Here is a 17,671-nt window from a genome sequence, read left to right as displayed (position 1 = left end):
TTAATTCTGCCCAGGGAAACCAAGGTGTTTCTGCCTATATAGGAAGATAATATGCATCCAGCAGACATATGTATTCCATTTTACATCTTTTCATCCAAAATTCATCAGCCGAAACAAACCAAGATCAATCAATCTTTACATAAATTCAGCATTTCAACCTCTCTTGCAATTCAGATGTAAAACCAAGGAAAAAAAGGGGTCAGTCTCACTTTGTCTTACCATCTCCATCTGAAGGGTTTCTACGTCCTCTTCAGTCAACACAAGACTGAAGATATTGGCGTAATGCCAACACTGCTTTTAAGCTCACACAGAAAATATTATGGGGTAATCTTAGTATTTCCTGGTCACACTCCTTTAGGCAACTCTATACTGGTGCAAATTTCTTCATTGATTTCTTTTAAATACTACCAAATCAGTCATTTTTTAAATCAGTTATAGAGACTGATCCAAAATCTACTAAAATGGATGGCATTCTTTCCATTTAGTTTTGAATCAGGCCACTACCATTAAAAATGAAAGATTTCTTAAGACAGATGCAAGAGCTTGGCAGCAGGCTGTCCTTCATACCTTGGAAAATCTCCGCTACCTTATCTAACAATGGTACAAAACCACCACAGTAATTTTGTCAAACAACTGCATCTGCAGTATTCCTGTTCCAGCATTACCTAATGTGCAAGTATCACACATTTTTAAAAAATTAGGAAAAAAAAAAAGGGGGGGGGGGGGGGGAAGAAGCCCCGCCCCAGTCATCCATCAAGTGTACATCCAGGCCACTGCTCCTCAGAATTAATATATGCTAAAAAGATATAAAAAGACATAAAAAGCTTTCAGAAATAAAAGTGCTTCAGAAAGCTGGATTTTAATATGGCCAGGTGGGGTTTTTGCCAAATTGTAAAGTTGACTTTAATGCCAGGTTACCACATTTCAGAAGCAGCAGCAGCTTACTTATTGTCTAGTATTAGTGGCTGAAGTGCATTGCTGATTCCAAAGCTAGGCTATCATCATCTGTGGGGGAGAATGAATAAATAAATAAATATTGGCATTCCCTACCAAGCTTGCTACCTGCTGCCTTCAAGCGCTCTTTTCAAGTATGGCCTCCACAGAAAAAAAAGTTAAGACTACTTCATTTTGATTACAGTGCTTTCCCCAGGCAGGAATTTTTATTTCAGTTTGAATCTTTAAACCATTACATTTTCAGTGATGCATTTTTATATTTACAGTTGACATCTTCATAGAAGAATGAAACCTTTGAGCAACAGCTCTAAAGCATGAAGGTTGCCTGCAGTAAGTACTTAAATTATTTTACACCCAAATGGAGCCAGTTGTTTTTAGCTAAAATTTAATAAACCTTAAATCAATGACCTTTCTTTTACTGAAAGCCTGCACTTGGGAAAACTAACTTTCCCAAGAAACATATTTTGGTGAGTAAATGCCAAACAAAGGGCTATTTAAATCTGAACATTTTCTCAATTTATAGCTTGTGAACATTCAGTTCCTAAATTCCCAACTGCTGCCTAATGCGTAGAACAGCGGTGCCTTGGTTTAATCACATACCATTGATTTCAGAGTGTCACAGTGATCTCATTGACAGTAATCAATAATAATCCAAAATCAATCAAATCTGCTCTTGCACTATCATCCATCAGATTTGAATATCCCAAAATTAATTGTAGGCACGTGAAAGAAAAAGAACCGGGGGGGGGGGGGGGGGGGCGGGAGGAAGGTATAAAAATAAAAATCAGTAAACTTTGAGAAGATAATAGTGCATCCGAGCATGCTTCATGCCTGCCGGGGTAAGTTAATGATGAATCATACCTTGCCTTCCCAGCAAAGACTCTGAGATATATTCTTTTTCGAACACAAAAATACACAGCAACTGAAGGCAGAGAACATACTAGTAAATGATCAAGCATTATTTTATGAACAGCTGTGTAACGTGCTGAATTTCAAACGTGTTGCCAGTATATTACAAAACGCACAACTACGTTACACTGTGCAGTTCTTCACAGTGTAAGTTAGCCACTGCACTCCATAGAGCAAGAGAGGATAAAATTACTGAATTTCTGTACCAAAAGCATGAATAGATGTAGCCACTTATCAAAAGAGCTGTTATTGTTGCCAAGGACTCCTCTCTCAACATATTCACCTGTAATTTTGTCAAGGTAATAAATCCTTCCATTCATTACAGCACACTCAAAAGCACCCTGCTATTTAATTTAAATGGAAAAAAGGCCCAAAGTGTCTAAAACATTTACTTTTGCTAATGTAAAAGTGCTGGCATTTTACTTCATTCCCGATAAGCTGGTGCCAGTGGATGTGATTATTCTTTTCTTATTCAAAGCATATCAGTAGTTCGAAAGCACTCTCAATCTTATCAGGTGTATGAACAGCACAGTTACTGAAAACAGTTTGTACTGCTCCTCTCTCTTTCTGCCAGGCTATCAGATAAACCCAACTAACTAACTGTATTTACACACAATCAAACATAAGCTGTGTCTTCAATATATTGTAGCCTGTTTCTGGCATGCTACAGGTTTTCTGCTTGACAGTAGTTGTAACAAAAACACGAGCAGTGAATTAGCTTACGACAAAAATAGAGCCATTCTATAGCACGTAACACAAAAGGGATGTGGGGAGGAAAAACAAAAAAAGGGGGGGGGGGGATTTTGTGAATTAAGAATGATCACTTTCATCTCAGTATTTCACAGGTATTTTTTACCTGGTGCTACTTGGAAAAGAGCATGGAAGCAGTAGGATTCAAATGCATTCAAAACATACCTGACACAGGACTTAAGAGCACAGAAATAATTTCTATTTGCTTTTTTGTTTATTTTATTCTCCTGTCCTCCAAGAACTGTCTCTGATTTGCAAGGGGCAAGAAAAAGAAGGAAAGGAAGAAAGGAAGGAAATGGTTACAGTGTCTGAAGGCATTTAAATGCCTTTACTGTTTTTGTCCAGAACAAGACCGTGATTTCCCATAACCCCACCTTCGTCTCTCATTAAAAGACCCACCACAAAACCAAACACCACCACTCCCCCCTACATAAGCCTCTCAGCAACTCTCCTTTTCATTCAGTGTCTTGGATACTGCATTTTCAGCGCTAACTGCTGAGGAATAATAAAAGATCTACTACTTCAGAAGGGCCACGGCTTTGAAGATTTTGCTTACTGCACAGCCATAGGAAATACGTGCAGGATCTCCCTTCATTCTTCTCAGAATGGCAGCTACAACCTAGTGTTTGAAGAGTTAAACGTTAACCTGGCCGTGTGCTGGGCGCTTTTGGCTAGCTAAATGAAAAGTTCTGGAAACGCCGGGAGAAATCCTGAGTTTCAGCTCTTGATTAATTACGGCCGCCTTTGGAAGCTGAAGCTTCGGGTCCCTGCGCGGAGCTCCCCTTCCCGCCACCCCCCGCCCACCGAGAGCCTTTTGCTGAACACCTCCGATGGAGCAGCAAAGGGCAGGCACGTGCCACCACCTGAGCCCATCGTGTGCTTCTGTCTGGGCTCCCGGCGCGGAGCGAGCCATCCTCTAGATTTGTGGGAGAACAATGAGCTGAATTAAGCCAAGTGTGCAGCGCCGGGTAATTCAGCCGATGGTTGTTTCTCCATCTGTGACACCGCGGCCTGGTGATTGATGGGACAGGTGTCATTCATACTGATGTCAGCCACCGACAGCGGCTGCTCAGCTCTTTAAATATCGCCCAGCACCGACCGGGCCCCGTCACCTCCTGCCAGAGGAGCGACGGGGTGCCCGGGAGCTCTACTCAGTTTTGGGGAATGGGATTTACACCCCTTCAACGCTCACGGGAACAGTTGGTTAAAGACATGGCCTTTCATGCCACTTCAAAACACCTAATCTGTCCCGCCACGTTAACGGCTGCTACGAGAACATCGCCAGGGCATGCTTTCACTGCTGCAAAAGTGAATATAAATTTAGTAGAGGAAACCTTCCATTCATGGAATGTTAAACTACCACAGCGGGGGGAAAGAAAAAAAAAAAACACCACTTTTTGCTGTAAGAATTTTACCATTCTCCAAAGATTATTTCATCGATTTGCATTTGCTTTTGGAAATACACTCTAAATCTGTTTGTTTTTAAAATGACACACGAGTTTTAGCTCTTACTTGTACTAGATGTTTTTTCTCCCTTTTTTTTTTTTAAAAAAAAGGGTAAAATATTGTACTAAAGAAAATCTCACAGACTTCCTGAAATTAATTTCTCTGAAAACCATTTTAGTATTAATACTTGTCAACCGAGCATATCGCAGTCAATCTAAGCAAGAAAATACCAACTTAAACATAAAAGGACATGGCATTCATCCAGACAGGAGCCAAATCCTGCAGCCAATTTGAAGACAGAAAAAAGAATTTTAACAAGTAAATAAGGAATACACAGAAAATTCCTTGATCCTTTCTCTGTTGCATTTTCAATATGTGGAGAATTCTACAAATTGCCACTAACTGGCTACACAAAGGGCACAGCTAAGAATACATAAAGGAGTACGATTTCACCGTTTTGTTAACTATTGTTCCTTATCAGATTTTCCCATCTTGTATTTCCTTAAAAATATTCACGTGTGAGATTAAAAGAAGTGTTTCTTCCAAAAATAGCTCCGGAAACAAATGCAGAAATAGGGGGAAAAGCGAAAAGAGCAGCAATATCACGGATAAGGATGGACTGAGTAAAACAAGCCACCTCCTCCTCTCCCCACCTGTCCTGGCACCTTTATATGGGAAGGAATTTCAGAAATGCTCAGGAACAAGTTAGCACTACATTTTAGATAGATTTTTTCATTGGACTTGCCAGTATCTCTACATCTGCAGGACTTTAAATTGTTTAACGTATAGCTGACGGGGCGGGGGGCAGGGCTGCCTTATAATTTTTAAGTTATATTTTTACTTTTTTTTTTAATCTTTTTTTTCCCTCCTTTTTTTTTTTTTGTTTATTTTTTTTCTGAGGCCACTCAAAACAAGCAACAGCAACTCCACATCATCTTCTCATTCTAACTTGCCAAAGCCATCAATCTCTGATCACACCTATTAGAATCTCGCTGTAGCCAACACTACGCTTTGCGACAGCTTGACCAGTTGTTTAAGGAAAGAGTGTGTGATGGAGCAAAGCTAAATCGACACATCTGTGATACTTCTGACACCCCTCAGCATGGCTAATATTAATTTGTTTTCTTTGGCTAGATAAGTGCTGCCAAAACACATTACATATGGTATGTAGTTCCAATCAAAATGATGAAAAGGAGATGTGCAGGGTTTTTTTCACTTAGAGCAACATGAAAAGATACAGAGGAGTCAGAGACATCCACGCTAACCTACAGAGTAATATCCTAAAAAGCCTCAAATCACTTTATAATAAAGTTTGGTTTCAGAACACAACCCTTTAGGAGAATCTGCCCTCCCACGTTAAGACTGCAGCTCAAATCTGCAAAGAGGTTTTACTCAGGGAAAGGGAATATAATTTTCAATACATGATAAAAGGATATATTTAGACTATCCTCACGTGCACTGAGGTAACTCATCATATTTCAGTAGGTTATCATATAAATAAATTTGCACAATTCTGTATATCATAAATGGCTTGATTAGACCAAGGAAAAGGAACCTCTATTTCATACACCACGATATACTAACTTTCTGCAGTATATGGAGACCTTACTCCAATTTCATGCTTAATGTTCTGTGTTAATGTCATGAAAAATATGAGATTTATATTTCTAATAGTATTTTTTGGTTTGCTTTGTAAATTATTTTGATCTAAATCAGAAAATTCCATCTAGATTTCATACAAATTCAGAATGGTGACCCATGGTAAGAATTAGACATTCAGCAGTAAAGAAAAGCAGCATATGTTTGTCTTACACTCCATAAAAGTACCTATATTGCCCTAACTTTCACTACGATGTTAACAGAGATTTTTCCTAGCAAGTCTAGGAAGCTGAAGTAAAAAACTAAATTTTATTTCAATTTTAAAAGAAATGGGAAATGATACTCTGATTAAAAAGGTATGCTCCTTAAAAGGGGAAGATAATTAGAAAGTAGACAAGATTCCCTTTAATGCAAACCTGCTATATTAAGGAATAGCAAAGCCCTTCTTTGTTTGAAGGAAATACAAATTAATTGAAAAACATTACAAGCATTATGTAAACAAAACCAAGAGATTTAAAGCTGCTGTAACATAGCAAATACATAAATTGTTTCACAAGACATACATGTCAAAAGGCAACGTTCTACAGTATCTATCGAAGTTACTCTCCAAAGTGCTACTGAAAAGGCAAAACAGAATCCCTTAAAAATAAGAATTAAGTAGTATTATCTGAAATAGCAGTACATAATTCAGTTTAATATTTTCCTTTAATGTTTCACAGTCTTTTTACTTCTGGACAAGCAAACTGTAACAAAAAAACTGTAGGATTTTCAGTGAGGACTAAGGAACATCAAAATGGAATGTGTATTTTATATTTCTGTCGGAGGACATCACGATTTATATTAATGACCACGTGTAGGAGGCTTCCCCCCCTAAATATAATTATATTCTTTAGGTGTGAACATAACCGTGTGTCCAAGGACACATGTAGCTGAAAAAAGAGTTCTCTCATTGAGAGCTAAAACTCACAGGCATATGAATAAATATTAGTCATGTAAATTACTTGGAAGAGGAAATTTTTTATTAAAAAAATACAGCATCTTTTAAATGCAAAACTGTGAGTACAAATACAGAAAATGCTAGATTACATGGAGAATCTGATCTAAAATCAGGTGCAATTATTTTATCTACATTGCTGGCCAGCTCTCTTCTCATGGATAAGAAAAAAAACCAAACACATGGAAGCAGCAGGTTTTTCACAAGCAAGTGCATAGAGGGAAGTTATATAGCTCTACATATACTTACTGTATACACTTCTCTGTGTGTACACACAGTAATAGACGTACATTGCACAAACTGCATAAGGAATACACTATATACCTGGCCACACACACATGCATACATATATATGTACTTGCATCCAAAACTTGCTGTGCATAGACAGAGGATTTCCATGTAAAATGCAAATGTATAAAACATAAAACCACACACATACATGCTTCTACAGACAGGACCGTATGCATGTATGATTACCTAACTCAAGCCTAAAAGTAAAAGAGGACACACAAAATGTAAAAGAACATGTAATAAGTGGAATGTCAAGCTGCAGCGACTGTTGGTGTCATCCCTGCACTATCAAACATACATATGAGTATGACTGGAGACAGAGAGGCTAAATATTTCACTGTCAGAGCATGTCGAGAAATGCAATTCATTTCTCTCTCATGTGCTTTAGGACAATGACAATTTAATACAAGGCCAGTGGATGTAAAAGAGATAAAAACTGAACAAACTGGCCTGGCATAATCACAGATTTCCTCTAGAGAGCTTGGTAGCGTTGAGGCTCATGTGCACTTGTAACGGATCAACATTTTATTGTTTCTTCCCTCCATGAATTTGCTATGAAGAAGAATCCATCGCACAGCTTAGCTTACAGACAGAGGCTACTTTAAGCTTCAATAGGAGCAAGAGTTCCTCCCATTTTTTTTTCCTACTTATCCTATGCATTTCACTTACCCTAAGCAAAAAGATAATTATTTGAAATACTTCCCTGAGAGGTTCAAATAAGTGTTTTTTTCATTCCTACTTACACTTCTACAGGGGTGCAAGCAACCTCCCTGCAGGTCAAGGCTCAGTCCTTCAAAAAGATTCCGTAAAATTAATAATCATGTCACTTATAAATAATTCCTATTTTTACACCATAATTTTTCTATCATAATTTCACTCTGTAACATACAGAAATAGCAGCATAGCATATGGACTGACATATCTGTGAGAATAGACATATCATACTTTTTAGCTACTCTAAGCAAAGTAGGCTTCAAGTATTGTTAAATATTATCATGGACAAGTTACCTTCTGTATTTGATGAATAGCACCATGTATTTGAAATTAATTGCAAAAGTAGGGTTGGCTAATGAGGCGGCCCTTATCTTTTCTCAGCAGTGCAAGCAGAAGTATTTTTCTGCTGGCTCAATATTTTTTAAATGCCCAAAGTGCTATTAACTAAGTTGAAATCTGATTAAAATATGAACGCTAAAATATTCACAACAGCTAATGCAGCTACACAAAAAAAAGAAAAAGGCTAAGGAAATTCTTATCTCTTTTCTTATCATTAAGCATGTGTTTTGAAAAATAATAATTAAATAAATTGTTCCCTACAGATTCTCCCAGTTGTTTTGCTTCCCATTAGCATCTTTGAAAACAGTTTGTTAAGACAATAGTTATTTTTTGTTATGGAACTGTGGGGATGGTGCCCTTCTACCTGCCTCAGTTTAAAAAGAAATTTGTATGAAATGCTAAAGCTTAAGGACTGTTAGAAAAAGGACAGCGTGCCTTAGGAAAAAATGGGGGGAGAAAAAGTACAGAAAAAATGATCAGCCATTCAAGAGAATTAATGGATATCCACAAGGGCTTTGCTAATAACACGGGTTAATTACCGCTGCAACGCACCAGGCTCAGTAAATAAAAGAGCACAACCATAAACACATTAAAATGAGCAACCATCACTAGAAGAGGGGCAAGCCCCCGTAAATGAAAAGCTGTCAGATGGGCATCTCAGCGCAAACCCTTTATACTTTCTGCAGGATTTAAAAACTTGCCAGCAGTCTGTCAAAACCAAAAAAGCAGAGACCTACGACCAGAAACAGAGAAGGAAGAACGGCCCAAGGCCTGCCTGCTGCCCAAGGGGGGAACACAGGCAGAGCCTGCTCACTCACCCACACTTGGGGGCTGGCTTCACAACACAGGGCTGCGTGCCACGCTACACACTGGGTACGTGTACGGAGGCCCGGAGCCTTCTGACTTAATATTAACTTTGGGCTTCATTTCTTAATAAAAACTTTAAATAGCTATCTAGTAAGACAAACGCATGAGGTTAAAGATCTCGACAGCCTGGAGCAACCGTGGAGTGGGAATCAAGTGCTGCTTCCCACTTCACAAAGAAGCGTTCTTCAGTCCACCCCTTTCCTCCCTTTACAAATGAAAGACACTTGGAAAATACATTCTTCGGGAATTAGAAGCTATGCCAAAATATTTTTAAAGAAGAGTGAAACTGACATAAACTCTTTTTACGTTTAGCATGTAATCACCTCTCACACCAGTGCACACACAAATATATACATTTACGTGCCAATGCATCTGCGGATACACACACACTTACTATATTCATCGTACACAAACATAACCCAGACAGACTCACACGGCAACTCCACAGACCATTCCCACACTGCAACATGAGAACGGTTAGAAAAATAAAAAATGCGTATACCGACCATCATTGCACTGAAGTATTCACACGATGTGACGCCTACGTCCACTTTTTAAACGTTACAGCCATTCTACACAATCTTTATTTCGTTATCTGTGTATTTTATCTGTTGCACTGTAAGACAAAAATCTGCGCACACTGTAACAGCTGAATTTGTTTCACGTTTAAACGCTGTTGCACATTTTTAAACGGAGAAAGTAGGGAAACTGCTGAGGATTCAAATTAATGAAACACAGTGAGCCACAAAGGGCAAACGTACATAGTGCACAGAAGCTTTCTGGAGTTACAAATCTCCTCAGTTTTCTATGTTTAGCATTCAGAGATCATGTTTAAATTTACTAAACTAGTCCCGTTCCTCCTTCCCCCCCCCCCTTTTTTGGAGCGTTTCAATTGCCTTTCCTTCTTCCAACAGCTGTGACAACTGTTAAAACAGTCAGTAAAATTAAGTCCGCTCTATAATCCTTTAGTCAACGTTACATTTTAATCAGAGGTTGAAGGAGATTTCATGTTATGAACGCACCGATTCATTTAGAATGATTAAACTGACACATATGTCAAAATGAGCAGATATATTTATTGCATCTGTTAGCTTATTAACTATTAGTAATTATTAGTGTTATTGTTATTGCTGAAAAAGCAAAAAGCCAAGGCTGCAGCTGGCTTTAAGTTATTGCATTCTTTAACATGCTCTGCCTTAAAATCAAAGCATACCTAGTGATGGTCAGACAGATGTCCGTGCACTCCCAAAATGTTCGGACAATTTTTAGCTCGAATCCTCTCTGCCCTCATCCATAGCATAAGAACCACAAAAACTACTATATTTATTTTGTACGTGCATACGCATGTGACAATATATAGTCAAAACACAATTACTATGAATATTAATAACGTGTAGAACTCTAGGGCTTATTAACTGAGACAGAGAAGCAGATATGTTTCTGAACGTTAGGTATTTCTCTGTGTCCACTCAACCACACGTGCGTCAAACCCTACGCTCAGACAATATATTGGGAGTGTTTTTAGATGACTTTTAATTGAGCCAAGAGGAAGAAAAAAATTAGTTTGAATCTTGCACCAGAGCCAAAAAGACATGTGCCCCGATTTCATTTAAATGCATCTACTCTAAGAAGCTTATCTAAACTAATCATTCAAATTAGCTGTAAGAAAGTAAATTCAAGAAAGCTCCTTTGGGGGGGGGGGGAATGGGATGGGACAGCCACCAAAAAAAAAAAATCCAAAACTTAAAGTCTTTTTATGTATTTTATAAAGAAACATGTCACTTAGTAAAAGCTGTGGAAACTGCGTTCTTACATTTATGAAGCTATCTTACACTATACAGCAGCTCACAGTGCACTGACCTATAAAGCACATCTGAGAGAGCACCCTACCTCTGTTTATTTCCTTTAATTTATCCCAGAACGTTACAGCGGGCTTCCCTGCCTCCCCTTCCCAAATTGTGTTCCTGCGAGCCAGGCTATTTGTTACTTCCAGCGTTATTCCACCCATCCGCGACCGCCGCAATTCACTTTTCATCTCTGGCTTAATTACAAATAGCAATGCAATATGCAGACAGTAAGGACAGCTAGTGGGCATCTACCTATAATACACTGTCACCTCGCAATACAGCCTTCCCACAGCCTGCGTCTAGGGCGACGCTGGCTATTAGCTCGGGTTTTGTTGGGGTTTTTTTTGGTTTTTTTTTTTTTTTTTTTTCTTCGGCGTTACTGTCACCCTCAGCGTTAATACGATGGCAGAGCCACGTAAGCGGCTCGACATGAAGAAAAATGAATCGGTGACAGCTCCCGCGATATACTAATATTGGATCCGGGCTGTGGGCTGAGATCAAGTTGAGGAGCCGCTCGCCAGCCTCAGCCCGCCCGGTTTCGCTCGGGCGCCGCGGGGCTTTTCGCCGGAGACGCTCCGCCAGGTAGCTCCGAAGTGGGAGCCAAGAACCGCGGCTCCTTAAAAAGTATTTTGCTGCTGGTTTTTTTTTGTTTTGTTTTGTTTTTACGGGCAAGAGGAAGAGCGGAGGGCCACGCCGCGCGGCACGGACCCCCGCAAAAGTACAAAAGAGCCCCCCCGCTGGCTCGCGGCGCCCCCCCGCAGGGCCGGGCCGGGCCGGGCCGGGCCGTTCCGTTCCCTCAGGGCCGTTCCGTTCCCTCAGGGCCGTTCCGTTCCCTCAGGGCAGGGCGGCGCGGCGGCCGCTCCCAACCCGTCGCCCCAGCGGCCCGCGGGCTGCCTCCCTCCCTCCCGCCGCTTCCTCCTCCTCCTCCTCCCAGCGAGAGGGGAGCCGGCGGCACCTGTCAGGCTGCGAGCGCCGGGGCAGGCAGCGGGGCCGGGCGCTCGCCCGCCGACAGCCCCGCGCCTCCCCGGCCGCCCCCGTCCCGGCCGCCCCCCCCAGCCGCCGCGCAGTGCCCCCGGGCCGGGCCGGGCCCGACGCCCCCGCCGACGGCTCACGCCCGCGGCCCCGGCACAGCGTTACCTGCAGCGGCGTCTAGGCGCCTGTCATGTTTTGGGGCAGGCGGCGGCGGTGGGGTGGGGGCGGGGAGCGGTACCTACTCTTCCTCGTAGTGCAGGGAGAGCGGCTCCGGCAGGCAAAGTTCTACCGAATCCATGTGCGCCCGGCGACCATTCTTCGTGCGCCCCCGCGGTAAATCAAAGTTTCCGTGGCCGAGCGCCGCGCACTTGGCAGAGGCGCTCCGCGGGCCAGGCGGCGGCGGCAGGCGCGGCCAGTGGGGACCAAAAGCTCGCCCGCGCGCCTAATCAAGGACTTAAAGCCCCGCTCGCAGCTCATGAATATGAAGTAGGGCTTTACATATGCAGTCCCCCCGGCCCGGGGGGACGGCGGATTGGTGGGGCGGCGGCCAATCAGGCGCCAGGGGCGCCGGGGCGGCCCGGCGCGCGGGCCGCGCGGCAGGTAGAGGGGTGGGGCCGGGGGAGCGGCCTGAGGCGGCGGCGGCGGCCGGGGCAGAGCCCGCAGACATGTCCGCGCCGCCGGCGGCCCGCCGCTCGGCCGGGCTCCGCTCCGCTCCCCCGCCCCGCCCCGCCCTCCCCTCCCGCCGGGAGGCCGGCTCGAACTTCAAGCGCAGTTCGGCAGGTACCTCGGCAGGCTCCCGCTTACGGTCGCGAAGGATCGCGCGGAAAGGGCGAGGGATGAAGTTCGCGCCGCCGCGGCCGGCTGTGGCGTTCCGCCGTGGCGCTTGGGGCCGCGGCCGGCCGGGCTCGGCTCCCGGCCTGCTCTCCTCACCGCCGCTTCCCTAAACCTTCGGAACTGCTCGGCGCCGGGGGGGGGCAAAAATAAGTAATAGTAACGCCAAGCGCAGCCCGCCGAAGCTTCTGGGTAACTCAACTTTTCATTGTCATCCGAGTTGCTGGGGGCGGGAGCGGGGGGGGGGGGGGGGGGGGGCTGGTGTTTTGTTGCCGAGAACATAAATAAATCTATCTATACAGTCTACGAATATATTAACATGTATATAAATCTGTAATTATCTATTTTACAAGTAAAAGCTTCACTTTGTACTTAGCAGAAAAGGACATTCCTAACAAAACTAGCGCTCAGATCCCATTCCTTAACGGCACGGGTGCAACTGGGAGCCTATACAGGTACGGCGTGTTCACGGGCAGGTTAGCTACATCTTAACATGGCTGCGTTTAAGGTGTATGCCCCTGTGCGAATATTTACATGTTTAGATGTGTATATCTTTAGATACAGTAAAGAGAAAGAAAAGCTCCAGAACTGATCCATTTCTTCTGTAACTCTGGAGGGATTATAGTGGACTAACTCAGCCTGCCTCATTTTAACAAGATAAGGACTGCACTGTAGTAGGTCTGCATTAGTAAATCTGGGAGCGTGCATAGACCTCCACAGCGTTTCGGGATTTGGGTTTTTGTAAAGTACATTTTACCGAACTAAAAGGGAAATAAACACATAGCCCCGCATGCATGCCTGCATAAACGTCACCAAGCCCAATTCCACTGCTTCGAGCCAGCTCAGAGTTGTTCATCTCTGTCGAATGAAAGGTCCCCGATTAAACTTGTTCCGAGAAAACAACCGTACTCAAATTTAGAGACACTGTTTGCACTGAAACACACGCGCACACCCTGTTTTGAAAGGATCAGTAATTAATTGGGAGTGCATTTTTTTTCCCCTCTCAAAAGCTACTATTTTTACTCAATATTACAACTAAGACACAATACTGATTTTCCAGGTTCAAAGTGTTCCTGCCCCTACCAGTGAAAACAGATGCAGTCTGTTTCTTGCAAGGAAAAAAAAAAAAAAAACAAAACAAAAAAAAAAACTGCAAAGACCATAATTTTTTATAATTCAGCTCAACTCTTACAAAATCTTTTGTGACTGGAGCCCTAACATGATGCAAATGGCAATCTTTTAGATCAAAACAAGTCAGTGCACATCCTACGAATGCATTAATACCATTCACAAATAGGAACGCAAATGCCCTCTCCAAATATGTTTCACAGCATTTTACCAAATAAATACAGCAACAGAACCCAACTCCAAAATGTGTATGTTCAGTAGACATGTTTGTATATGTTTACAGGAGAGAGATTCCAGTGTTACGTATTCAACCTTAGGTGAAGACTGGGCCTGCTTCCTACAAACCTGGTATAAATACATGCAAGTTTAGGAATTGGAACTCGCACAGCAAAACTACAGCTCTGACTACTGTATAAAAGCAGGTAGTAAAAGCTTAATTACCAGTAGTATTATGCTGTCTATATTGTTAAATGTGAACTCTGTAATTAAGATGTAAATTTGCTTGTGAGCAGTGAATTAAAAAGCTCTGAAAAGTAGAGTAAAATCCAAGCACTCTGTAGAAACATCAGAGACAAAAAAAAAAAATATCAGTTTTTATCAAATTTTAAAATGAGAGGCATTTAATCATGTTACAGTATTAGAATGCCCTCTTTAAGTAACAATTTGATAAATGTGGATTTTGGAATCAAATCAGAACTTGAATATGATGTCTCTGTGTATAGGTATCTGTATTACCATATAAACCCAAAACACAGTTCTTACAAACGGATTTACATGTGCAGATTGGCAAAGCGTGAAAGTACAAATACATTGTTTGTACTGTGTGTCGTTCTGAGTGTTTGTTTATAGATTTATACCCAAAATGGCTATTTTTCAATATTTTTATGCTAAAATTCCTTCACATCATTTCACGTGTATGTGTTTTCGTATTTAAAAATTACCCATAAAGAATCCCTACATGTGAGTAATTGGATAAGGTCACTTTTCTGTATTAAGTTCCCTGAATACACCCTCCTTAAAATATGACAGCTAATCCATTTTGAAACTTAACCAAAGCACAGGTTAGCTTGATTTCTGCTTTTGTTTGTTATCTCCTAAGAGTATATATTTTTATTCAGACACTGAAACATGATGGTCTCTTCTGTCATGGTCTCTCTTCCTGCAAGCCCTCCTTTTCATGTTCACATAGTTTCCACTACCTTGTTGGCTTGTCGTCCTCTACCCTCCTCTACACCCCCAAATAATACATTTTTCCTCTCCCCCTATGAACCACCACTACCTTTCTATCAACCGTCTTTCATCCAAGTAAGCGGCTCTCTTCCCTGCCAGTGCTGCTTCTTGGAGAACCAGAAATACAGTGCTGTACTTTGCATGTTGATAAACAAAGCAGTTGCCTTCTTCCCCTGGGACTGACAGTGTCACCTCCACCAGACTGGGGCCTGGAATTCCAACTACATTCTTGAACTTGGGTTTCACAGTTACTGATCAGTTTAGGGGGGGAAAAAAAAAAAAAAAAGATAAGAAAAAGAGATTACAGCAGCAAATAATGAAGCTACGCTTAGCCCCAGTTTTTCACAAGCTTTTCTGTAGAAATAAATAAAAACAGTAGTAGGGGAAAGAAAAAAGCAAAACAGGTACCAGTTTACTGAAATTTATCAGGGGATATAGAATAAGAACATGCATGCAAACACACGTCTCCACTAACTTGCCAAAGCATACAGTGCAAAATCTTACCACAAGGAGTCTATACAAAACAGTGGTAATGGAATCAGCGAGAGGAAGGAGAAAAATAGTCACGAGTGCCTGTACCAGTCAAGGGGCATTACCGAGCAGCACCTACGTTTCCATGTCTCTCTGTGCATATAATTATTCCTGTGTGCTGAGCGGTACATCTTTAAGCATCTTCACATTTAAATACTATAGACATTTCAAGGCATCCAAATGGCCAGATTCTTAAAACACAACTACCTCAAGGCAACTGAAGAAGTAAGATTCAGTAGCACTTCACAGAAGCTACACGGTGCATTGTGTCAAAAGCGTATTTACCAAAAGGAGCAAGAAGCTCAATTATATGGGAAGGAGCAAGAATATGAAAGAGTCATTTGGCTGCTGATGAGAATTTATTTGAAAACAAGTATACTGTTACTTTAGATGGAAATTTGCCATGGTACCTTATTCAAAGTGTAGCTGGAAAATATCATATTGTTAATAAAATGTTTGAAATAAATATCAAAGTATCATCAAATATGTGATTTTCTCTTTATTCACAGTCACTAATTAAAGAAACACAACTCAGATGTGCTATGCTACAGCGAGATCAACATTGGAACAATATTGTCACTGTCTACTGGTCCTTTGCCCTTTGCGTTTCTCACTGGAAGGCACTTGGTGCATTCCTGGATATACCGCTAACGAGTTAAAAAAAACAAACACTACAAGAGTTCCAAATTCTGCTCACCTGTTTGTACATAGTTGGACAAACTGTAGCAGGTTATTACTTTAAAGCCATCTGCTACTTCAATCTGTATTTAGCATTAATTACTCCTTGTTTTGATCTTAGGGAAGAAAGCTTGCGTAACACAATCTCCGAATGCTCCTTAGAACTTTTCCACAGTGCATTCACAAATAGAGCAAGGCTTTTAGCTTTTGCTGCTACGCTCAGTTCCAGCATATAAAAAATGTCTCTGTGAAGTAACAGCAATTGCCTTACCATGTTACTGAACTACATTCAATTCATCTGGTCTCAAATAAATACTTCGTATTTTCTCCTCGTTTTATTTTCAAGGGCATGGGTATTTAAATGACTGCCTTCACTGGTACAGAATAGAAACTGTTCACATTGCTATAAATGAAAATGATTCTCTTGACAAAACACCTTTTCCAAAGCCTCTGACAAAAAGAAAGAAAAAAAAAAGAAAGAAAGAAAAAGAAAAGGAGCCGCACGCACATTGCCTGTCACCCACCAAAAAAGGTCTACTCCCTAAAGATAATTCAGGCACACACTTCAGTACGGATATCTCACTATTACCCCAAGCTCTTTTTTTAGTGTAAGTTTCTTCAGAGAAGCTGAAGTGCATTACTGTCTCAGACAGCCAAGGATAAGATGACTGAGGGAATTCAGTTGCTCTGTTTAATTAATACAGGATTATTTCACTTTCATTTTGTGGAGCTAATAATATGACTGGTGGAATGTCAGTAAAAATTAAATCATAAACTAGTGCAGTACCAAAGGGAAAACTTACTTTAGTTATGGAGTATTCCCAGCAGAAATCTTGAAAATCTTATACATATTTACACTGATAAAATACCACATGTACTTCATGGGATACTGCAAGCTTTCTACAATCCTTGTGGCCTGTATTTACAGAGCAAGAGTTAACATTTTGAGATTATACATTAATAAATGAGTTGCAGTTATATTGTTTCTTGAATGTTAAGCACCACATACTAAACGCAGGAACACATTCAAGGTCAATGTCCTATTTTAGACCTTTTCAGCAGCTGTGATATTATGATAATCACACTTAAAATATGCCTATAGAAAGAGTAAATTAGCCCTTTTCACTAGAAGGATTATTATGATAAACAACAAATCTGAAAGAGAACAAATTCAGATTTCTCTTTTATTCCCGCCCCCCCCTTCCCAATGCAATAAATTGCTGTCCCTTACTGTGATGGCTTTTCTATCCAGGAATTAGAAAATCCACATTATTCTGCACTTACATTACCTTTTGGGTTTTTTTGAGGCCTCACCTATGTAAAAATAACCTTCCTTAAAAAGTGCTTGTGCTTTCTGTTAGAACCAAAACATTCCAGTTGACATCCTATTCGATCACCTGTACTGCAGTGAAATGTAATATCCCTCCAAACCAGAAGAGAAAGAAGAAAACTTCGCATCAGCAGCTATTCCTAAGCGAGGTTAGGGGTTTAGCTCCATCTAATTGAGGGATGAGACGTGTCCCTTAATGGGTCTCTTCCCACTTCTCCACCAGCCCTTCTACCTGACTGCAAGCTCAAAGTGCTAAAAATA

General features: G+C 41.4%; 1 protein-coding gene across 3 annotated transcripts in view; it reads right to left on the bottom strand.

The window, feature by feature from the left end:
- The window catches only part of ESRRG (estrogen related receptor gamma), a 378,341-nt gene that overhangs the window by 153,098 nt on the left and 207,572 nt on the right, over positions 1 to 17,671 (bottom strand). Inside the window, exon 1 of one of the 3 annotated variants that reach the window (XM_075707324.1) lies at positions 11,925 to 11,980. The exons of the other annotated variants lie outside the window; for them this stretch is intronic. Within the exon in view, the coding sequence (XP_075563439.1) occupies positions 11,925 to 11,980 (56 nt within the window). Of the gene's footprint in view, positions 1 to 11,924; positions 11,981 to 17,671 lie in introns of those variants that run through there. 3 annotated transcript variants of the gene reach the window in all.

The sequence above is a fragment of the Pelecanus crispus genome, chromosome 3 (genome assembly GCF_030463565.1).
Source record: "Pelecanus crispus isolate bPelCri1 chromosome 3, bPelCri1.pri, whole genome shotgun sequence".
NCBI lineage: Eukaryota > Metazoa > Chordata > Aves > Pelecaniformes > Pelecanidae > Pelecanus > Pelecanus crispus.
The sequence above is the reverse complement of the archived record's forward strand: the minus strand, read 5'-3'. Positions and strand labels throughout refer to the sequence as shown.